Source organism: Notolepis coatsorum (genome assembly GCF_963971535.1).
Source record: "Notolepis coatsorum genome assembly, chromosome: 2".
NCBI classification, from domain to species: domain Eukaryota; kingdom Metazoa; phylum Chordata; class Actinopteri; order Aulopiformes; family Paralepididae; genus Notolepis; species Notolepis coatsorum.
The window spans coordinates 146,288,013-146,313,445 of record NC_140166.1 but is presented as its reverse complement, the minus strand read 5'-3'; the positions used below and the strand labels follow the sequence as shown (position 1 = coordinate 146,313,445).

The 25,433-nt window shown below is 44.4% G+C and overlaps 1 protein-coding gene across 1 annotated transcript in view; it reads right to left on the bottom strand.

Annotated features, from left to right (window-relative positions):
• Positions 1-25,433, bottom strand: part of LOC311223027 (eukaryotic translation initiation factor 3 subunit H) — a 138,494-nt gene that overhangs the window by 54,325 nt on the left and 58,736 nt on the right. The window contains exon 3 of the mRNA XM_084307720.1: positions 7,452-7,619. Within this exon, the coding sequence (XP_084163846.1) occupies positions 7,452-7,619 (168 nt within the window). The remainder of the gene's footprint in view (positions 1-7,451; positions 7,620-25,433) is intronic.

Below are 25,433 nucleotides of genomic sequence, written 5' to 3'. Positions count from 1 at the left end.
AAATGAGTTCAACAGAGTTTCTACAGGAACGCTGTCACGCCGCCTCTCCCGGTACGTGCCTTAACTGCGGGTGACGGGACTTCTCGACGGCGGTCCTATTCTTAGTTACGTTACGAACACACGCTCTGAATTCACACGCTTCGTGACAGCTTAGCCGCCTTTCATGGGGGAGCAGGCGGCGATGACGAGAGCTAGTTTAAGTGCTGCGTGGGGAGACTCATCGGGCCCACTGGCACTCCATACCACAACGCTCTACCTCGACGTCCACACTGGCACTCCATACCACAACGCTCTACCTCGACGCGCCCCACTGGCACTCCATACCACGACGTTCTACCTCGACGCGCCCCACTGGCACTCCATACCACGACGTTCTACCACGACGTCCCCACTGGCACTCCATACCACGACGTTCTACCTCGACACGTCCCCACTGGCACTCCATACCACGACGTTCTACCTCGACACGTCCCCACTGGCACTCCATACCACAACGTTCTACCTCGACGCGCCCCACTGGCACTCCATACCACGACGTTCTACCTCGACACGTCCCCACTGGCACTCCATACCACGACGTTCTACCTCGACACGTCCCCACTGGCACTCCATACCACGACGTTCTACCTCGACGCGCCACACTGGCACTCCATACCACGACGTTCTACCTCGACGTCCCCACTGGCACTCCATACCACAACGTTCTACCTCGACATTAACATAATAAAAAAAAATTTGTGACCTGCAACAGGGCAGTTTTAAAACCAGAGACAGTGGACAGACTTGTCTTTCTCGCCTGCAACTTAAAGTAATGGCTTTGCTTGTCCAAATGACAATACTGACCAAATTGAGATTTATTTTTCTCTTTATCCATTTATTTAGTTTGTTTTCTAATTTAAAATACAGTTTGAAACAGTCTGTACACAGTAGGCTATGTGTGCTAGCAGAGCTAGTCTCCAGTCACGAGTCAGTGCACATGGTGGTTTGTCCACCAAAAAGCGCCAAAAGATAGAAAAGAAACTAGCAGAGCCAGAGCTGTTCAACTCCTCTGGAGCCACAGCCAGCAGAGAAGCCCATTTACTTTCGCTTTCAAACCAGCTGCAGCCTGAGAACTGGAGTGTGAGGGGCTGTAACACTAAAGATGGCGGCAATGACAAAGAATTGCTGCAAAATAAACATACATCTGTTTAAAAAGAATTATATATATAGTTTTTTTTTGAATACTTATAACAATATCGATAATTATCGATATCGAGTGATATGATAACATCATATAGTTATCGTGATATCATTTTTGGCCATATCGCCCAGTCCTAACATGGCCCCACTGGCATACCTCGACTTTCTACCCCAATGGCACTTCTGACGGAGGCATAAACACCACAGACAGCAGTGTAATAACGCAATAAAGTAATTTTGAGGAGAGTCATTCTCTCTGCTGCATCGCTACACTGGAACAAGGTTCTTCAACCTGCCAAACACACTTGAACCCAAACTAAGTGGTACATTTCCACCCAAAGCATCCATTATTACCCCAGTAGCGCGGTTTCCCCCCCGCTCTGCCCAGGACGTCCAGATGGTCTCATCCAGGACGTCCGCTTCCAAGACACTTCAGATAGTCCCTGGACTCTAGGTGCCAGTTTAAACTCTGCGCCGTATAAATTTCATAATGGACATAATAAACATCTCTCAGCTCACTAACTATACCAAAAAAGGTCCCGTTCACTCCTGCTATAAGATAATTAGGAGTAAAGTATAGGGAGTGTGCCTCATGGGTTTACTTTATGGCGTTTAATGCCATCTTTATAGCCTTTAATGCTATCTTTATGGCCATTAATGCTATCTGCTATTGCAGGGGTGGCCAACCCGCGGCTCGCGAGCCGCATGCGGCTCTTTGCCCGTCAATGTGCGGCTCTTTCATCCATAAAAAAAATAAAAAGATTATATATATATATATTTTTTTTTTACATTTTTATTTTTTTTTTTACTTTTTTTTATATGTTACTCATTCCATAAGGACGTAGAATAAACATTTTTTTTTTTTTAATGGTCCATTTGCATGTTCTTGGTATCTGAATCTAGGGACATATATGGATCAGTGTCAGAAATAGTGTGTCTGTTACTAGGCTTGAGTAAATTATAATGAACCAAAGGAGAATATCAATTATATAAAAAAAATATATATATTATCTTTGACTGTGAATAACACCATGCTAAAATTGACCAGACCTGAAAAATCTAAGCAAATTAATAAAGGGAAGATGATTAAACAGAAGGTTTTGTAGATACAGTACTGAATTCTGCCATCATTTTTATAATGTAAATTTCTCCACCATTTTTCATCGTATTGCAACACTGTTTTTTTTGCAAGACGTTCACAGAAAGGTAGAGAAACTAACTGCGTTCTGTTTTATGGCAATAACGTTCAGGTTTGGGAGATAATCCCCAAAAATACGAGAAATAAAAAAGTAAATCCAGAAGTCAGATGATTGACAGGGGCTGGTGTGAGCTGGGTAGGGTAGTTTTTCGAAATTCGAAAGCCCTGAGTCTCTTCCTTCAAAAGACTACACTCACTTTTGGCTGTGCCACTTCCTCCTGTCAATATGCGCCGGTTTCCGACTCAATGCCCTTAGATTTCTATAATCTTATATTTCACTAATAACAGTTAAAATAATTGGTAAACAAACGTAATGCTGAAAATATACACTTTTACTGTATATCTTGGGCTTAAGAGGTTAACCCTGTGAGGCCCAAATTAAAAAGACATTAGCAACTTCAGAGGCCAGAGGGTGGGACATATAAACACATTTACTATCAAATAGCATTGTGAGGCTGAACAACAGGACCAATTGACTATACATGTGCTTAACATTTTTTAAATAAACATTCTTTTTTTTAAATGGCTAAAAGTGATTTTGTAATTTTGCAACCGTGGGTCTCACAGGGTACTTTTAACCCTGTGAGGCCCAAATAAAAAAGACATTAGCAACTTCAGAGGCCAGAGGGTGAGACCTATAAACACATGAAGGGTGCCGTGACTGAAAAAAGTTGAGAAACGCTGGTATATGGTGTGGCTCTTTGTGGTACCACAGTAATTTTTGTGGCTCTTAGTCTCTGACTGGTTGGCCACCCCTGTGCTATTGCTTAGTCATCATGTCTGAGGCTTTATTAGTTGTATCGCTTGTAAGATACTTTCTCTTTCTCCAACACTATTCATAGACTGTTGATACGGACATGCTGTTCCACGAGAGCTGCTGCAGACAGAGAGGAGGTAAAGAGAGAGAGACCGGTGCTCCGAGGAGAGGTTTGGGAAGCACTGCAATCTAGTCGATTTTGTGTTTTGAGCACAACGTTCATCATAGATCTAGCCTCTTTATTTTGCTCTCAAAATGCACCAGATTGATGCATTTAACTTGTTTTTAATGTTTAATTAAATGTAATTTAATGTACAAACAATAAAAAAAAATACGGGGGGGCATGCCCCCGGACCCCCCTAGAGGGTCGGAGGTTCACCCCCCAGAGTCTCGCAACATCCTGTGGGAAACACGATATGACGTCAATGCCGGTCTTGAGGAGGTCCCTTGTTTCCCACATTGACCTTTGTGTCTCCAGGCGCGATGTTTCCTCTTGGAGGTCGGTAGCTTGCAGTTTGTGACTGAAGTTCCTTCATATGGCTCCAGTGTGGGTTTTACCTCCTCTTTAATTTTTTATTAACTTTTTCTCCTCCCTTTCTATTTTTTTTCTCCCATCCCAATTTTGCCGTGACAATTCTCCCCTCCCCTGTCTTGATCGTTGCTCGCATATGCCCCCCACTGGCCGGTTGTAGGGAGGATAGAAGCCTTGCATCACGTGTCCCCTCCGGTACACGAGGAGGCAGCCTGTCACATCTTTTCACCTGCCAGCGCGGACTCTCATTGGCGAGGTGTAACGTGTGGGAGGCTCACACTAACCCCGCCATTTCCTGTCTCTGCTGTGCAGGCACCCAACCGACCTGTAGGGGTCGCTGTCCACAACGACCAGATTACCACCCATCGACTTCCACCTGCTGACTCTGCCAATTGATTTAGTATGACGGCCAGCCAAGCCGGAGGCAACGCTGACAGCTGGATTCGATACCACTGTCTCTGCGGTGGTAGACAGACGCTTAGTCCGCTGTGCTACCCGGCCGCCTTCATATTACTTTTGTTTCTCTTGATTCTACAGGTAAAGGTTTGTTGATGAAGACCGTGATGAAGACCCTGTTGGGTTGAAACGTGTCTTGTGTAAAAGTACTGCGAGCTGTAATCCACTGTGCGGATATGCGTTTTGTTTGATTGCACAAATGTTATGAAATAATATATACGTTTTCCAATTCACCGTCGGAAATTAATTATGCACCACTGTGTTAGGCGTGGACGGTATGGTCTAAAATGTATATCACGGTATAATTTGAAGCATAGACGATAACGGTATATATCACGGTATCAGTGTTTCCGTTCGAATAATTTGTTTTGCCTGATAGGCAGGCTATATAAAGAATGACATCCTCAAGGCATGTAGATTTATAATATTTTAACTTAAAACTAGGCTACTTTTGCGTATACAGTCATTATATTCCAAATAAAATAAGTCCCGAGTCGAGACTCCGTGCTGCTCCCAACAATCCCAATAGTATACACAGTACACTGCAATACACAGTGCAATACTCCAATTCAGCCATTGGGAATTCAGCCGTTGGGTGGGGGGGGGCGCTGTTGAGCGGGCCTGTGACCGGACCTGAAAGCGCCCCTACTCTGCGGCTCTGCAGCTGCATATGCTTCTCGCAAAATTCAGCATCCAGCTCGCGCTGCCCAGCCGTCAGAACACTACACACATATCATAATGTTCACAGCAAACTGTAGTTGATCACCAGGTATGTTTTATTAACGTAGAATAATTCATATAAGAAAAACAATGGGGAAATCTCTTACCTTTCTCCACTGGTTAAAAATGCCAGGAACTGAAATTGAAACTTGCTGTGCGCCGCGGTGATATGCGTTTATTATGAAATGACAATTGCGTGTTGACACGCCCACTGCGCGAAGCCTCCTAAATAACTTTTTCCAGTTTGCACATATCTATTATCTATGACTAATTCTATCTATTTTTAGGGGCAAATGCGGAGTGAAATAGTCGCGCTGTGGTTACATGACGTCATTGCTATTTTAGAGCTGCTCTACCGGTTACAAGGTATAGTCAAAATCCATACCGTAGAGCAAATTCATACAGTTTATACCGTATACCGTTTATACCGTCCACCCCTACACTGTGTACCGTCGCCTGAATTATGCACGTTCGTTTAGCCTCACAGCATTGTTTGGCTATTGGACTCACCAGCTGGGAGATAACATTATGATGATGAAAAAAAGCACACATTTGGAAATTTATACTGAGAGAAAGGGCTGGGCGATTAATCGATATTACGATTAATTCGAATTAATGATTTAGGATGATTTTGAAAAATGTAAATCGATTTAATATTTAAATTTTTTTTTAAGAGTCACCTTTTATTTTACAAAAAGTGATGTTTGGTGAAAGTTAGATTTGCACTTTATTAATCCCAATAGGGAAATTCATTCTTGTTTGATGATCAAGAGGCACCTTTTATTTGTTTTAAGTGAAGTTTGGTGAAAAAGCAAGTTATTGCACTATTGATCCCAATAGGGACATTCATCTTTGTTTGATCAAGAGTAACCTTTTATATTATATATATATATTATTAGAATTTTTTTTAAGTGAAGATTGATGAAAGCTAGGTTTGCACTTCAATCCCAATAGGGACATTCATCTTGGTTTGATAATTTTTTCTGTCCAAAAAAAAAAGAAAAAAAAAGTTGCTCTCAATCTAAATCTGATTAAAAAAATGTATCTTGGATTTTATTTTTAGGCCATATCGCCCAGCCCTACAGCTTCATTAAATGCGTGATTTTTGAACCACCTCAAACAGGACCAGGGTGAGACCACCTCAAACAGGACCAGGGTGAGACCACCTCAAACAGGGTGAGACCACCTCAAACAGGACCAGGGTGAGACCACCTCAAACAGGACCAGGGTGAGACCACCTCAAACAGGACCAGGGTGAAACCACCTCAAACAGGGTGAGACCACCTCAAACAGGACCAGGGTGAGACCACCTCAAACAGGACCAGGGTGAGACCACCTCAAACAGGGTGAGACCACCTCAAACAGGACCAGGGTGAGACCACCTCAAACAGGTGGATCAGGGTGCCATTGTTTGGTGTGGACCCGAGTTGGATTTCTGTGTTCACACAAGCTCAAATGGTTTAAATGCTACAGTCTTGAGTGCATAGTAGTATAGACATAATAGCATAGTAGGTATTATACAACGGCATGCAAATTTCTCGATTCTGATTGTTTAAGTTACACGTGGGTATTTATAATAATGCTGGATGTCTAGTTGAAAGACAGTTGGATGTCTTAGTTTGTTGGATGTCCTACTGAGAACAGTTGGATGCACTTCCAAGCTGCTTCCACATGGAGGCAACTTCTCCTTTTTTTTTTTTTTTTGGGAACTACTTTTTCTGGCGGATGGTTCTCTCAATAAATCTTCAATTAATGTGTGTTTATTGTATAGCAATAAGGTTGGATGAATGTGCCAGTTGTATAAAAGCCATTACACCATTCGCAGTCGTGGGTTGTGACAATTAGACTAGTCTAATTGTCACAACCCACTCCTGCGCGTGATGTAATGCTTAAGTAATATAGGCAAGGTAGATTACTTAGTAGCAAAGTGCATAATAGTAAAAGATGGTATGATGGTAGCTTGCCGTGGGTGTGGTTTTGGGCTAGCTTACCGTGGGTGTGGTTTTGGGCTAGCTTACCGTGGGTGTGGTTTTGGGCTAGCTTACCATGGGTGTGGTTTTGGGCTAGCTTACCATGGGTGTGGTTTTGGGCTAGCTTACCATGGGTGTGGTTTTGAGCTAGCTTACCATGGGTGTGGTTTTGGGGCTAGCTTACAGTGGGTGTGGTTTTGGGCTAGCTTACCGTGGGTGTGGTTTTGGGCTAGCTTACCGTGGGTGTGGTTTTGGGCTAGCTTACCGTGGGTGTGGTTTTGGGCTAGCTTACCGTGGGTGTGGTTTTGGGCTAGCTTACCATGGGTTTGTTTTTGGGCTAGCTTACCATGGGTGTGGTTTTGGGGCTAGCTTACCATGGGTTTGTTTTTGGGCTAGCTTACCATGGGTGTGGTTTTGGGGCTAGCTTACCATGGGTTTGTTTTTGAGCTACCATGGCTGTGTTTAGGGGCTGGCTTACCGTGGGTGTGGTTTTGGGCTAGCTTACCCTGTATGTGTTTTGAGCTAGCTTGCCGCGGGTGTGTTTTTGAGCTAGCTTGCAGTGGGTGTTTTTTTTAGCTAGCTTACCGCGGGTGTGTTTTGGGGCTAGCTTGCCGCGGGTGCGTTTTAGGGCTAGCTTACCGTAGATGAGCACCACGGACTCCTCGATGGCGTGCTGGTAGCTGAACTGGGAGTCGAGCAGTGCGCGGCTAACGAAGGAGCCGTAGTAAGTGGACTGGTACCAGCCGACGTGCAGGTGGTCGATGTTGACGTGACGCAGGGAGCGCATCATCTCCATCTGGTACTGGACTGCAGGAGAGAGAGGAGAGAGAGAGGAAACACATTACACTCACTGAAAATCACCTCGTTATATTTCTCCCCTTATCTGTGTGAACGCATCGACTTCATCTAGGACTAGACATATGGATGGAGGGAGGGGAGGAGAATGACCAGACGATGAAATAATTACATTTAGAATTATTTTTGTTGTTTTGGATGAGCAAATATACAATCTCTATCAGGAACTACAGATGGAAGGGAGATCGAGAGAGAGAGAGAGAGAGAGAGAGAGAGAGAGAGAGACAGAGAGAGACAGAGAGAGACAGAGAGAGACAGAGAGAGACAGAGAGAGACAGGAGGGAGAGAGAGAGAGAGAGAATTATATTTAGAATGTTATTTTCTTCTTTTTCGATCAGCCAATATATTTGACCCATCTGTGACTGGACAAGATGCACAAAAGGAAGGACATGAGAGAGTGAGAGATAATGAGAGGCAGACAGACAGACAGTGAGAGAGAGATAAAGAGTGAGATAAAGGAGAGATAAAGAGATAAGAGACAGACAGACAGTGAGAGAGAGAGGGGAGGGGGGAGGAGGGGAGGTGGAAGGAGGGAAGGGAGGAGGGATGGAGGAGGAGAGAAGGGATGGAGAGGAGGGAGGGATGGAGAGAGGAGGGAGGGAGGGAGAGAGGAGGGATGGATGGGAGGAATGGAGGGATGAGGGATGGGAGGAGAGAGGGAGGGGAGGAGAGAAGGGATGGAGAGAGGAGGGAGGGATGGAGGGAGGAGGAGGGATGGAGGGAGGAGGAGGGATGGAGGGGAGCAGGAGGGAGGAGGGAGGGAGGGATGGAGGGAGGAGGAGGGAGGGAGGGAGGAGGGAGGGAGGAGGGAGGGAGCAGAATGAGACTGATGGAGACCAGGTGAATCTCCCGCAGACGATAAGCATCTTGCTGCCTTTAAAAGGCACATGGGGAGCGGGCGAGACACTATTCACCTTCCTCTGCTCCTTTCAAGGAGGCTTTATTTACTGGCAGACAAGAGCCGTGCAGCCGGACTGGAGACAGGGAGGAGGAGGAGGAGAGTGGAGAGTAGGGGGAAGATTTTTTTTTCTTTTGTGACCTGCAACAGGGCAGCTTTAAAACCAGACAGTGGACAGACTTGTCTTTCTCGCCTGCAACTAGTAATGGCTTTGCTTGTCCAAATGACAATACTGACCAAATTGAGATTAATTTTTCTCTTGTCCATTTATTTAGTTTGCTTTCCAATTTAAAATACAGTTTGAAACAGTCTGTACACAGTAGGCTATGTGTGCTAGCAGAGCTAGTCTCCAGTCACGAGTCACGGTGCACATGTGGTTTGTCCACCAAAAAAGCGCCAAAAGATAGAAAAGAAACAAGCAGAGCCAGAACTGTTCAGCATCCCTAATTTTTGGCCATATCGCCCGGCCCTAGTGTGTGCATGCTCGCACATAAACACACATTACCTTTACATTTAGTCATTTAGCTGACGCTTTTATCCAAAGAGACTTACAAGTTCTGTACAACAAGACAGCAGGAAGGGCACAACTCTATCAGCTGAGTAACAATGTTCATCAAAGTGTTGAGTGCTACAGTGTAGGTTAGTTTATAAGTGCATGACAGTAAGGTTACGTTAGAGTTAGATTATTTTAGCTCACTAAACATATTATTTTAGCTAACTAAACAGATCATTTTAGCTAACTAAACAGATTATTTTAGCTAACTAAACAGATTATTTTAGCTAACTAAACAGATTATTTTAGCCAACTAAACAGATTAGTTTATCTAACTATCCACTCTGATCGACTTCCATCCCTTTTTGATGCGTCTCTAGGACCGCATTCCAAACCAGCTCTAAATGTGGTTTGGATCAGAGTTAGGGCTGGGCGATAAAACGATAACGATAAATATCGCGATAAATTATTTCCTCGAAATAAACATGAAACGTGGTCGCAAAGTTTCGATATCAATTTCCAAGTTTGGCTCCGTTCAGCCTCGGCTCAGCTCACTCACAACCAACGTTACGTGATGACGTCCTTACGCACCACAGGACTCAAGACTCAAGGCTGCTAGGATACTTAGCTTGCACGGCGCTAGTTAATATATTTACGTGCCGAGTATGTGTGTGGCGAGAATTCTGATGCCACGGTTATAGTAGTGTGTGATATACGGTGGACGTCGTTGCAATGTATTGTGGCGGAACAGAGTATTTTAGGGATATTTACTAGTACATTGTCATGGAATACATCGCTTGTAAACGAAGCTGGCTAGGTTAACTAGCTTGCACTGCGCTGTTTTTATATATTTACGCGCCGAGTATGTGTGTGGCGAGAATTCTGATGCCACGGTTAGAGTAGTGTGTGATATACGGTGGACGTCGTTGCAATGTATTGTGGCGGAACAGAGTATTTTAGGGATATTTACTAGTACATTGTCATGGGATACACAGTACTGCTCGCTCTGGCTAACGTGCGCGGACTGATGACGACATCAACTCGAGACATTCACAGCAGAAAAATAAGTCTATTAATATCCCGTCCATCGGCGCCGGGCATAAAAAGTTCATTAAACTTGACGGACATTATATCGACGATAATTATCGATATCGAGTTATATGAAAATAATTTAATAATTTTATCGCGATAACGTTTTTGGTCATATCGCCCAGCCCTAATCAGAGTGCTGTGTTCCAGACGGACACAGGGCCGGCAGTCTGAACGGAGCCCGAGGATGATGCTAGCTTCCTGCTCGCGTCAACGTCTTCATTCCCCGGCGCGGCGTGGGAAAACCCAGTTGAAGAACTCGTGTAGTTCATGTTCTGGTGAATAACAGAAGGTGACACACACAGCTCAGTAATCCTGTGTGTTAGCCGGAGAATAGCCAATAACAATATCATCAGGGAGCGGAGCGCGGGACCGCGGCGCACGTCGTTTGCTATTCCTCGCTCATTTCTGCCAACCTGCTGGCTTTCCTATCAAATCAATCAATCTGGGCCCCGGGGCCCCCTGCAGAATGAGGCCCCGTTCCGAGGAGCACCGCCTGATTGTGTGGCTGTGAGATTGTGGGGGGGGGGGGGGGGGGGGGGGGACAGAGAGAGAGAGAGAGAGAGGAGAGAGAGAGAGGAGAGAGAGAGAGAGAGAGGTGGGTGAGTGATTGATTGAGTGAGTGAGTGTGAGGGAGACAAGGAGAATATTTGAGAAAAAGAGAGAAAAGAGGGACAGAGTAAGCAGCGCATCTGTTGGTCTGACAGAGAAAAGCTGAGTGATTGAGAAAGTAACGGGTGGCAGACGGAACGGGTCAGATCAGCTTGCACCTCTCTGCAGGCACTGTGTGTCTGTGACATGTGTGTTTATGTATGGTGTGTGTCCAACTCTGTGACATTAGAGGTGGTCTCATTGATCTCTCTTCTCATGTCTCTCTTCTCATCTCTGTTCTCTTCTCATCTCTCTTCTCATCTCTTCTCTTCTCATCTCATCTCTTCTCATCTCTTCTCGTCTCTCTTCTCTGTTCTCTTCTCTGTTCTCTTCTCTGTTCTCTTCTCTCTCTGTTCTCTTCTCTCTCTCTTCTCATCTCTCTCTTCTCATCTCATCTCTCTTCTCATCTCTTCTCATCTCTCTTCTCATCTCTCCGTTCTCGTCTCCCAAGCTCCCCGTCTCACTGCATCCGTCTCGGAGCCTCGGAGGTCTTTTGTCCCGTTGACAGCGATGCGACTCTAAGGCTGCCAGCGAACAAACACCGCCCTTGAGCAAGCTCGTAAACGCTGCCTACATAAACCCCCTGCGTCTGTCCCTGGCTCACCTCTCCATCCTCACAAAAGCTTTACTTTTGTCCCCCTCTCTCGCTCTCTCTCTCTCTCTCGCTCTCTCTCCGTTAAGTGCAGAGTCAGCGGCTGTTTTTAAGACATAGAAAACATTGATGCACTTTGTGCTACAACACAAAACATATACACATTAAAAAAGGCAAATCAGATAAACAAAAACTATAAACAACAACAATAGCCCAAGAACATCTATACAGCAGAAGCCATCAATCATGAATACAATCACAGTCCAGGCAGGCATTTCAAGTCAATAACTGTTTACAAACAATTGTTATTAACAATATACTGCCAGGGCACGAAATTAGAGCCCGCCAACCGCGGGCATCTTTTAGGTTTGGCGAGTGACACCGAGAGGTCTGTCTGCCACGTGGCGGGTAACAAAATGAAAATAGACAATAGTAGGGGTGGGACAATACATCGATCCAGATCGATATATCGATCTATTATCAATAATCAAATAGGATCGACGCAACGTAAAAAGATCGATTCATATTGCGATACTCTTATTTTGAAAATCCCCGCGAGTCATATCCGCCGGCGCCCAGTATTGTGAAACTCCGTGTAGAAATTACAGCAGTGTTTGCGTCTGCTGTAAAGCACTACAGAGCGTCTATTTTGCGAGCCGATATAAGTCTGTGCAGTTTTTTCCCCGCAACGGGTCAAATGCATATAACAGGCGTTGCATCGTCGCCATTCCTTTATGCCAACGTCGCGTTAAATATCTAAATGAACGTCGCGTTGGCTGCTAAAAGCTAAGCAGCTAACCGTGAGAGAGAACAGGAGAGTGGAAAGGGGACTTGGAAGGAGGAGGGGTGGGGGCTGTGGGGGACTGTGTGTGTGTGTGTGTGTGTGTGTGTGTGTGTGTGTGTGTCTGTGTGTGTCTGTGTGTGTCTGTGTGTGTGTTAAAGCTCAATATATAAAAACAAAAGTGAACAGGAGGTCTATTTGTATTAAAAACAATAGATTGTTTTTCATTTAAATGTCTGGAAGAGCTCAAAAATAAATACATCAATTGATATTTCCGTAGCCTTTTTTTAGTTGATCTAAATGTGACTGATTGTGTTAAATGGGCACATAATATCGCCTCATATCGATCGCAGACACCTGAATTGAATCGTATCGTATCGTATCGTGGCAGACTTTGTGATATCGGCAAATATCGTATCGTTGTCCAAAGAATCGATATCGTATCGTATCGTGATGAAACTGATGATTCCCACCCCTAGACAATAGTCATGTAAAATAAGTTAAACTGCTGTGTGTTTTGTTCTTACGACAGTCGCCTTTTTTGGGAGGACGGTGCAAACGGGACAACGATCAGAGAGAGAAGGACTAAACCCCAGGGGACTTTAAAACCCATTCAACGATATACACCCTATTCAGGACCAATCAGAAGTGCTGTGCTCTCATTGCTAGGGATGGGTACCTTTCACATTTGAACAGATACCGGTACCGGTACCTGTGAATCGATACCGGTACCCAACGGTACCTTTTTTCGGTACTTTAGTCTCAAGAAATTTAATTTACCTACCTCAGTCGAAAAAAAAAAATCCAAACTTCAAATAACTACAATTTCGACAGTTTTCGGCTTGTCATTGCTCCGACTGCTTTGTTGTTGAATCAAGTAAAATCCTAGGTAAGCATATATTGTGCGTGTGAACGTTGACATGAAAAGAAGTATAAAAAAAAAAAAAAAAAAAAAAAAAATTTTTGCAAAACAAAACTTATTAAAAGTCAGTACTCAACACACAATGTATAATGAAACTTTCAGTAAAGGTGGTTAAAATATATGCAAGTACAGAAACAGGATACTTTAATTTTTTTTTAGGTTTCTCACTTGATTCGATACTTGGTAGTACCGACGTGTTTCGGTTCGGTACCTCAAAAGTACCGAATTCGGTACCCATCCCTACTCATTGCTCACCAATCAGAAGTAGCCCAAAGTAGCTACGTATATACGCCCAACAACAACCGCTTGTGAAACGTGACAAATGTCCGTGTATGAAGACATATAGCATAGCTCCAGAGTGCTTTGGTTGCATTTTGAGAACTAAATCAGTCCCAGCTTTTTTTCCCATGCTGTTTCTATGTGCAGTGTAAATTCCAATGCTTCTAACAAGCTTGGCATCCTAGTCATTCATTTCCGTTGGGGGGAAAATAACGTTAGTCGCTAGCTAAGCTAAACTAGCCAATCCTGCTCAGACAGAAAACAGCTGATCTGAGGTTAGAAAGGGGGAGCGGGGCTCTCTCTCCATCTCTCTCTCTACTTGTTCAATTAAGGAGCACTTTCTGTGTGTGTGTGTGTGTGTGCGCACGCGCGCACGGAAAATACCAGATGACGTGAGTTTGATAATGTTGATATTTAAATTTCAATGTTAAAAAAATTAAAAATAAATTCATGATCATGCAACATAAAATAATTGTTGTAGGAACGGTTTGGAAGAGGGAGGTAGGGAGGGGTTTTAGATTGTGTGTTGTGAAGTTTAGACTTCAGAGAGAGAGAACAACACTCGACCCGTGGGCTGCATCCAGATTTACTTTATCAAGTGGATTATTGCTAATTCATCACCTGCTCAGAAACCAAACGCCTGAGTTTTGTGCAAGGTAAGTGAAAACTGCAGTAAATAGGGAAGCGAGAGGTGAGACAGTTTGTGTGTTTGTGTGGCTATTATAGACAAATGTTTTATTGAATTGACAGAAAAACTATATTGTGATATATATGGTTAATGAGATGTGACGTTTTCCGTACAGCAGGGCTTCTCCTAAACAACTGTGTCATGTTACACGGCCGCATCACCACTAGGACAGCGCCCCCATGTGGTTACAACAAACATGGTCATCTGGAGGAGGAGCCACATAATGATGATGAGGAGGATGATGAGGAGGAAGAAGAGGAGAGGAGGAAGAGGAGGAGGGAGGAGGAGGAAGAGGGAGGAGGAGGAGGAAGAGGAGGAAGAGGGCTAACAGGCACCACATGATAGAGCCACTGGGTTTGGAGGCTTGTGTGTCTGTCTGTGTCCGTCTGTCTGTCTGTGTGTCTGTGTGTGTGTCTGTGTGCTGGTGAGAAACAGTGTGTGTATGTCTGTGATCTATTTGCCAGAGTGTGGGGATTATGCGTGTGTGTACATGTGTGGGTGTGTGTATGGCTGACTGACGCTGCATGCATGGATGTGTACGTGTGTGTGGGTGTGTGCATGTGTGTGTGTATGGTATGTGCATGCATGTGTGTGTATGTGTGTGTGTATGGCTGACTGACGCTGCATGCATGGCTGTGTATGTGTGTGTGTGCATGTGTGCATGTGTGTGTGTATGTGCATGCATGTGTGTGTATGTGTGTGTGTATGGCTGACTGAGACTGCATGCATGGCTGTGTAGCCGTTTGCGTGTCACTCCGTAATTATGAGTCAAGTAATTAAGTAGTGAAACCCACACCGCTAGGAAATAAGATGCACACATAAAAGCCCTTTCAACACACACACACACACACACACACACAGCGGAGGACTGAGCCACCTACAGGACGGCCGACCGCAGTGTCATTAAAGTGTGGATATATTAGCATGAACACATGGCGCTGAGCCAGTCACTGCTGCTAGAAGCACCGCCATCATTACTCTGTTCAGGACAGAGAGGAGGGGGAGGGGGGGAGAGAGAGGGGGGGGAGGGGGGGAGAGAGAGACAGAGAGAGAGAGAGAGAGAGAGAGAGAGAGAGAGAGAGAGAGAGAGAGAGAGAGAGAGAGAGAGAGAGACAGAGAGAGAGAGAGAGAGAGAGAGAGACAGAGAGAGAGAGAGACAGAGAGAGATGAGACCGATACGGGGGGGAGAGACAGGGGGAGACGGAAAGACAGAGAGAAAGAGACAGACAGACAAACACAGGCAGACGGAGAGAGATAGAGCCAGAGAGAGAGACTGAGAGTGACAGAAAAACAGAGAGACAGACAGACAGTCAGACAGACAGACAGAGAGAGAGGGGGGTAGAGTAGAGAGAGATGAGACCGATGAGGGGAAGAGAGAGAGGAGACAGATGAGAGAGGGGGGCATAGAGAGAGGAGAGCGATGAGGGGAAGAGAAAGAGAGGGGGTGTAGATAGAGAGGTACTGAACTGGACAGTGGAGAGGTGCTGAACTGGACAGTGGAGAGGTGCTTAAATGGACAGCGGAGAGGTGCTGAACTGGACAGCGGAGAGGTGCTAAACTGGACAGCGGAGAGGTGCTAAACTGAGGTGCTAAACTGGACAGCGGAGAGGTGCTGAACTGGACAGCGGAGAGGTGCTGAACTGGACAGTGGAGAGGTGCTGAACTGGACAGTGGAGAGGTGCTGAACTGGACAGCGGAGAGGTGCTGAACTGGACAGCAGAGAGGTGCTGAACTGGACAGTGGAGAGGTCCCTCTCTCGCACTTCCTCCCTTGTGCTCCCTCCCTCTCTTCCTCCCTCTCTCCCCTTCTCTCACGCTTCCTGCCCCTCTCTCGCTTCCTCTCCATCCCTCATTCCGTATATTCCTATTTAAACAACCATTGGTTGTGTCATCAGTAGTAAGTGTGGATCCTGGGTGAAACAGTCTCTCTCTCTCGCATCTCGAGCCGAGAAGGTCAGGCTGCGGTTACACACAGGGCCATTTTCGTTTCGTTTTCAGGGTCCGTTTAGCTTTTCAGAACGCAACGTAATGGCAGGCAAGTTAGACAGTGTTTTTGCCTCCTGAGCACAGTGATGTGTATACATGTAGTACAATGCCAAAGCAGTAGGTGGCAGTAGGTGGCGAACATTAAGGCAATTTTCAACCAATCAGAAAATGTTGAACGCTCACTACACTTCCTGCAAAAAATCAACAAGTCCACCATCTTTAAATGCCTCGCGTGAGCCATTTAGCCAACGTAGCATTTATTTTTCAGCAAAGAAAGTGCAATAAAAGTGCAATAAACAAAATGGATACATTCACTGTGTGTTCTGCCTCATTTGTTGATGAAACAAAAACTAACATCAACACAATTGACCACCAAGAGCGGAGTTTTAGTCTCAACGTTAGTAGGTAGCTAACGTTAGCTCACGTTAGCCAGCCAGCACAAAACTGATGATATAAGGAGCTATCATTAGCTAGATAACATTAGAGACAACGCCTCATGTATTAAACAAAGGTGAATAGATGACTGGGCCATTTTGTTTAATGCTTGTTATGTTGAAAGAGGAGCTCTGAGCTAACAGGGTCTGGGTAGCTAACGTTAGCCAGCTGCTCATGCAATCGTTAATGCTAGCAGAATGAATAGATGTAAACTTTATTCAACAGATTGCAGAATGGGTACAATACAATACGGCTCAATACAAACAATTGTTAAGGGAATGCAGACTGTTGTAGCTTGGACTGGGCTCCTTATAAAAATAACTTGACAACACATGGTAGCTGCAGCTATTTGGGACAGCTCTGCTGTAAACACTGGAAATAACCGTGCGGGTCTCTACTGCGCATGGGCGTTGAGCAACAACGGCTCCGTATCGCGCAGATTTTGGGAGAGTATCCAAAACGGAAACACAATTTCAGCGTTGCCTGTAGGGCAATGCGTTATCCTGCAAACACTGCGTTTCTTTTTAACTTGGACAGCAAACGTAATCATTAAAAAAAAATCTGTATTCAATGGTGTAACCATGGCCTCAGTGACCCCTGGTGTCCAGATGTGGATATCACTGAGGAGGTCAGTGACCCCTGGTGTCCAGATGTGGATATCACTGAGGAGGTCAGTGACCCCTGGTGTCCAGATGTGGATATCACTGAGGTCAGTGACCCCTGGTGTCCAGATGTGGATATCACTGAGGTCAGTGACCCCTGGTGTCCAGATGTGGATATCACTGAGGCCAGTGACCCCTGGTGTCCAGATGTGGATATCACTGAGGAGGCCAGTGACCCCTGGTGTCCAGATGTGGATATCACTGAGGAGGCCAGTGACCCCTGGTGTCCAGATGTGGATATCACTGAGGAGGTCAGTGACCCCTGGTGTCCAGATGTGGATATCACTGAGGTCAGTGACCCCTGGTGTCCAGATGTGGATATCACTGAGGAGGTCAGTGACCCCTGGTGTCCAGATGTGGATATCACTGAGGAGGCCAGTGACCCCTGGTGTCCAGATGTGGATATGTTTAGGGGCAAATAAGAGTGAAATGCTCTGCACTGAATCACACATCTGTAAGGCTGACCTTCGAATTCTTTTTTGGAATTCGAAGCTTCGAGATTAAATCTTTTTTTTGTATCATTATTATTTTTGTTAGACTTGTACAGTAGGGATGGGTACCGAATTCGGTACTTTTGAGGTACCGAACCGAAACACGTCAGTACTACCGAGTATCGATTCAAGTGAGATATTTTTTATTTTTTTTTACCTTTTTTCATGTCAACGTTCACACGCACAATATACGTTTACCTAGGATTTTACTTGATTCAACAACAAAGCAGTCGGAGCAATGGCAAGCCGAAAACTGTCGAAATTGTAGTTATTTGAAGTTTGGATTTTTTTTTTCACGGCTGAGGTAGGTAAATTAAATTTCTTGAGACTAAAGTACCGAAAAAAGGTACCGTTGGGTACCGGTATCGATTCACAGGTACCGGTACCGTATCGGTTCAAATGTGAAAAGGTACCCATCCCTATTGTACAGCACTTTGAACCTTTTTAAATCTTAGACAAACGAAACACTTTGCTTTCATGAAATATTGTAAGCAGTCATTTGAGGCTTTATAAAAGCAGCACAATGAACACAAATCTGTCAGTGCCGACTCCGACCTCATCTTAAATAACAAACAGCATTGCTTAGGGCTGGGCGATATGGAAAAAAATCATATCGCGATAACGATATGATAATTTTATTTTATTTCTCGATATCGATAATTATCGAATTGTTATAAGTATTAAAAAAAAATTATTTTTTTTAACAACAGATGTATGTTTATTTTGCAGCAATTCTTTGTCGTTGCCGCCATCTTTAGTGTTACATCCCCTCACACTCCAGTTCTCAGGCTGCAGCTGGTTTAAAAGCTAAAGTAAACCGGCTTCTCTGCTGGCTGTGGCTCCAGAGGAGTTGAACAGTTCTGGCTCTGTTAGTTTATTTTCGATCTTTTGGCGCTTTTTTGGTGGACAAACCACCGCACATGTGCACTGACTCGTGACTGGAGTCTAGCTCTGCTAGCACACATAGCCTACTGTGTACAGACGGTTTCTAAATGTATTTTAAATTAGAAAGCAAACAAAATAAATGGACAAGAGAAAAATAAATCTCAATTTGGTCAGTATTGTCATTTGGACAAGCAAAGCCATTACTTTAAGTTGCAGGCAAGAAAGACAAGTCTGTCCACTGTCTCTGGTTTTAAAACTGCCCTGTTGCAGGCCAAAAAAAAAATTAAAATTAAAAAAATTAAAAAAAGATTTTTCGATTTTATTTTTAATTTCGATATCGATTATTAAAATATATCGCGATATTTATCGTTATATCGCCCAGCCCTAGCATTGCTTGTTGTAATTAACAGAGAGGCAGAGTTGATTCTGCAAAAATATACATTTTTATGATTATTATTATTTTTTTTTTTATACATTCGAATTTTATTTTCATATTCGAATCCCATGCCCATCGAACGAACCTTCGAAGCATTTAAGACAGCCCTACACATCTGGATAAGCCATCTGCTGAGTCACATCTGAATAAGCTATCTGCTGAATCACATCTGAATAAGCCATCTGCTGAATCACATCTGAATAAGCCATCTGCTGAATCACATCTGAATAAGCCATCTGCTGAATCACATCTGAATAAGCCATCTGCTGAATCACATCTGAATAAGCCATCTGCTGAATCACATCTGAATAAGCCATCTGCTGAATCACATCTGAATAAGCCATCTGCTAAATATCACATCTGAATAAGCCATCTGCTGAATCACATCTGAATAAGCCATCTGCTGAATCACATCTGAATAAGCTATCTGCTGAATCACATCTGAATAAGCTATCTGCTGAATCACATCTGAATAAGCTATCTGCTGAATCACGTCTGAATAAGCTATCTGCTGAATCACATCTGAATAAGCTATACGCTGAATCACATCTGAATAAGCCATCTGCTGAATCACATCTGAATAAGCTATACGCTGAATCACATCTGAATAAGCTATACGCTGAATCACATCTGAATAAGCCATCTGCTAAATATCACATCTGAATAAGCCATCTGCTGAATCACATCTGAATAAGCCATCTGCTGAATCACATCTGAATAAGCTATCTGCTGAATCACATCTGAATAAGCTATCTGCTGAATCACATCTGAATAAGCTATCTGCTGAATCACGTCTGAATAAGCTATCTGCTGAATCACATCTGAATAAGCTATACGCTGAATCACATCTGAATAAGCCATCTGCTGAATCACATCTGAATAAGCTATACGCTGAATCACATCTGAATAAGCTATACGCTGAATCACATCTGAATAAGCCATCTGCTGAATCACATCTGAATAAGCCATCTGCTGAATCACATCTGAATAAGCTATCTGCTGAATCACATCTGAATAAGCCATCTGCTGAATCACATCTGAATAAGCCATCTGCTGAATCACATCTGAATAAGCTATCTGCTGAGTCACATCTGAATAAGCCATTACCGTTTCCCGTTTCATGCCAAGAAAATGGGATATCGCTTCATGTTCATCACACCTTGTTCGGAGGCGCGTTGCTGTGTATGAATGACCATTCTATATGCCGCGGCGCAAACTATCATTAATTTGATCTATGAGAGACGGCCCCTTCTTAATCTAGCACCAATCCTCCTCACGCACTGAGAGAGAGGGTGTTGTGTGTGTGTCTGTTTTTATCGTTCGCCATACTATGAGGCTATGCTAAATTGCAGGCCCTTTGCACAAGTTATATATCTTTAAAAAAAAATTAGGTTCCGCATTTGCGTTCCGTTAGTGGTTAAAATAACGTATTAATTCGGTACACGGCACAGAAAGGGTTCGGTACGAATACCGTTACACCCCTAATACACAACTATATAATGTCTGACTTTAAGGCCTATATTAAAGAATGTCTTCCACTTAAACATTGATTTAAGAGAGGGAGAGAGAAAGTAGAGGGAAGAGAGAGGAGACACCAAAGCAGCGGACAGAGGAGCAACATGAGATCAAACCTCCTCCTCAAAGGCCATCGAGATACAGAGAGGATTCAATTAGCCAGACAGACCTGGAGGACTGTGATGCACATCTGCATGGCATCTATAGAGTGAGTGAGAGTGAGAGTGAGAGTGAGAGTGAGAGTGAGAGAGAGAGAGAGAGAGAGACAGTAGCACTGGGCAGGATGTTGGTCTCTCGGGGAATAGACACGCTCACCAGCACGACCAGCATAACAAACTACAGGGCTGCTGCACAATTAATCTAAATTGTATCAAAAATCCCAATATGGCCCGGTGCAATTTCAGAATCGCAGGGGGCTGCAATATTGGATAAGAATCCATTGTAAATGAAGTATTGTGGAGCGACTGACTGAGTCCCTGGGCTACAAATCACATCCCAGCGACTTGAAAAGAAACATTTCAGTTTGGTGCAGCCCCCCCCCCCCCCCCCCCCCGCCTCAAAAAAGATCATATCACGGACATTTAAATACTAGTTTCCAGGAAAGAGTAAATGATGAAGCAAAGCTTCCGGGGAGCAGAACCAGATGTGCACATGGTGACCCGGGGAGCGGTACCAGAGCCCACAAGCAGCTGGGCCCTGCTCCCAGCGCCATGTGTAGGGGTGAGATTATATATATATATATATCAAGATTTAAATCATTAGGGCATAACAAAAAATTTGTTTCCTGTTGGTTGTCAGTTAAGGCCATGGGTAGGTAGGGAATTTTCTTTATTTTATATTTTATTTTATTCTTTCCCACGGCGACTATGGATAGGGAATTTCTTTATTTAATTAAAATGTTCACAACAACATGGATGCATGTACTCTGCCAGCATGTTTAATATCCATAATACTAAAGGTTTGACTAAGATTTCTATGAAATTTTATTCAAAAAAAATATATATAATAATTTTTAACTCATAAAATATATTGGGTCGCACCTGAATCGGCATGGTCGGTCGGCAACCGGAAACAAACCATTTTTTTAGGCCTAGTTATTGCAAAAAAAACATCCACATCATCATATCTATGCATGAACAAAGCCATAAAGGCCAACTTGCAGGTTGTATTTTTGTTCAATAAACAATGTGACTAGGCCAACGCTGACTTTCATGAAGAGGGAAAAACTCGTTCCCAACTCTTTTACATGCACGACAGTAGACATAATGCTAACGTTAGCGGGGTAACATTAGCCAGAGCTATATAGCCAGCTTGATACTATGACCCGGGGATAAGGCGACAGCCCACAGACCAGTAGCGCTGCTGTACTGAACAACAGGCTGCCTAGTGGTAAATGTAGTTATTCTTTTACGACATTAAAAACCTTATAACTACCTTGTTTCAACCAGTTGTAGCTGGTCCATCAAAGTCTCGACGATTAAACCCATTTGCGTCTTGTAAGGCATCCATTTGGATCAAGGAAATAGCTTTCTGCACTCGTCAAACTCCATTGTAGTGGATCAGAAGTAGGGAAAGTTACCTGGAGTGACGTCACGGCCCTGCTAGCGTCCGATAAGCTTTTAGATTTGCTCCGTGCATGTTATTCGTGCGTGGACCTTTTTAACCCTTTCTGAGTGGCATTTCCGGCATCAAATAAAAATAAAATAAAAATGAAATTAGATACCAATGATGTAAACTACCCATAACTGAAGAGTAGGGTTTAACCTGCAAGTTGGCCTTTAAACCTTCTGTTATTCATTAATTCATTGTACTTGGGTTGTACCTTAGTTTGTAATGTATATTTGTAGTGTTGGGACTTTATTCCTCTTTCACTTAACTTATTTTTTACTGTATGAAGCACATTATCAGAAGCTCTGGGGTGTAAAGGTACACATATCTGTACCGAACCGTTTGTGTGTACCGTACCGAACGGCTGTGTACCGAACGAATACAACGGTATGTTAACCACTAACGACCACCCACCGGGGGCTGTTTTTTTCACAATCTATTATAATAATTATTATTTTTTCTTTTCTTTACAAGTCGATTATTAATTTCAATATAGAATATTCCTCGACAGCCCTACAAGTACAATTAGTTACTGCACACTACATCACCCCTGAGTGGAACATGGAAAGCCAAACTTTCCCCCACTGTACCGAAAACCCGTACCGAACTGTGACTTCACCCCTAGTGTGTGTGTGTGTGTGTGTGTGTGTGTGTGTGTGTAGGTGTCAGGGAGTATTCTGTGTGTGTGTGTGTGTGTGTGTAGGTGTCAGGGAGTATTCTGTGTGTGTGTAGGTGTCAGGGAGTATTCTGTGTGTGTGTAGGTGTCAGGGAGTATTCTGTGTGTGTGTGTGTGTGTGTAGGTGTCAGGGAGTATTCTGTGTGTGTGTAGGTGTCAGGGAGTATTCTGTGTGTGTGTGTGTGTGCGAGTGCGAGTGTGTGTGCGTGTGTGTGTGTGTGTATGCATGCATGCAGGTGTCGGGGAGTATTCTGTGTGTGTGTGTGTATGTGTGTGTGTATGTATGTAGGTGTCAGGGAGTATTCTGTGTGTGTGTGTATGTGTGCGTGTATGTAGGTGTCCGGTAGTATTCTGTGTGTTTGTGTGCGTGTGTGTACTGTGTAGGTGTCCGGTAGTATTCTGTGTGTGTGCGTTTGTGTGCGTGTGTGTACTGTGTAGGTGTCCGGTAGTATTCTGTGTGTGTGTTTGCGTGTGTAGGTGTCAGGTAGTATTCTCTATGTGTCAGGGAGTATTCGGTGTGTGCACGCGCGCGTGTGTAGGTGTCGGGTAGTATTCTGTGTGTGTGCGTGTGTGTAGGTGTCAGGTAGTATTCTGTGTGCGTGTGTGTAGGTGTCAGGTAGTATTCTGTGTGTGTGTGTGTGTGTGTGTGTGTGTGGGCACGACAAGCAGCTCTCTGCAGGGCTTTGCTTAACAAAGATTAATTGCACCTAATCGACAGTGCCAGGTGGAACACGGCACACACACACGTGCGTGTGCGCGGACGTAAACACACATCTCATTATAGCTGTTCCTAGTGAGGATGAGCCCCCCCCCCTCTCTCCTGACACAGGACCAGACCACCCACCACTCGATAGCAGCATTTACTGCTGCACTGCACACATTCATCACCCCCCCCCCCCACCTCAACACCAACCACTGCACAGACCTGCCTCTCACCTCCGCAAGCCTGACCTTGTGATAGTTGGAGGGAGAGATAAAGAGGGAGAGAGAATAGAGAGGGGGGGGGAGGAGAGAGAGAGAGAGAGAGAGAGAGAGAGGGGGGGGAGGAGAGAGAGAGAGAGAGAGAGAGAGAGGGGGGGGGGAGGAGAGAGAGAGAGAGAGAGGGGGGGGGAGGAGAGAGAGAGAGAGAGAGGGGGGGGGAGGAGAGAGAGAGAGAGAGGGGGGGGGGGAGGAGAGAGAGAGAGAGAGAGGGGGGGGGAGGAGAGAGAGAGAGAGAGAGAGAGAGAGAGAGAGAGAGAGAGAGAGAGAGAGAGAGAGAGAGAGAGAGAGAGAGAGAGAGAGAGAGAGAGAGAGAGAGAGAGAGAGAGAGAGAGAGAGAGAGAGAGAGGGGGGGGGCACGAGAGGGAGGGAGAGTTACTGGAAGACAGATGCAGAGTGAATGAGTGACAGAAAGATGGGTGGGGGGGGGGGGGGGTTACGGGAAGACGGATGCAGTGAGTGAGTGACAAAAAGAAGGGGTGGGAGAGAGAGAAAGAGAGTCCTTGTTTTAGAGGGATATAGAGGGACTCCTTGGCCATGACACCAGTACATATTAGGGGTGTAACGGTGCGTGTATTTGTCCCCCGAATTTACGGTACGGCCGTCACGGTGCGGTACGTGCAGCCATACGAAGAATACGCCTCACAGCGCAAACATACCAGTCGCACTCGCGGGTTCCGTGCAAGAACAGCGCGCGTGGCCGGGCACACAGAGTCCGACTTCAGACTCAGAGCGGGCGAAACTGCACTGAGCAAGACACATTTACATTGGAACAGCTGCAGGGTCATTACAATTTTACAGTTTTCTTGTTCGCCCAATAATGTTAACCAAATGAAACCAATGGAAAGACACACGCGCGTCGCCAACACACACCAACAACCGCGGACTCTCTCACAGGCACAGCTGATCAAATAAAAAAAACACTTTTCCGGACTTTCATCTGAGCTCCTCTCCAGTTGAACTGCTACTGTGTTTAAATTAGTGCTGTCAAACGATTAAAATATTTAACTCGATTAATTGCATGATTGTCCATAGTTAACTCGCGATTAATCGCAAATTAACGCATTTTAATTTTTTTTACCTTAAAAAAAAGTTTTAATACTCTTATCAACATGCGAGTCAACAAATGCTTGCTTTATGCAGCCATTTAACACAAAAGGATGACCCTCATGCATTGCAAATTTGCATCAAATTCAAAACGGAGTGATGCACAAAATAACTAATTTAAAACAATGAATAATGTGTGCATGAAATAATAGGGGAAAGAAAACGTTAGGAACTTGTTACATTCACACACACAAGGGCTGAGTAATCACACACCCCCCCCTCTCTCTCTCTCACACACACTCTCCCAGCTCTCTTTCTCTCTTGCCCCTTCCTCATCTCTCTCACCCCCCTCTCTCTCTATATCTCACACACACACTTCAGAAACAAACATAGTATCAATGAGAGCATCAATAATACACCCGAGTGAAGTCTAGTATATAAAAAAACAAAAAAAAAAAAAAAAACATTATTTTAGCTCCACTCTAGCAGCCCCCTCCCTCCCTCTCGCTCTGTCTCCCCATCCCTCTCTCTCTGCTAACAACCCTGATTCGATTCTTGAACCCATTTCATCAAAAGGGAGATATTAATGGACATTAGCTATAGTATAGCTCAGCAGCTGTAACAATCATTTGATTATTTTTTATTATTTACATTT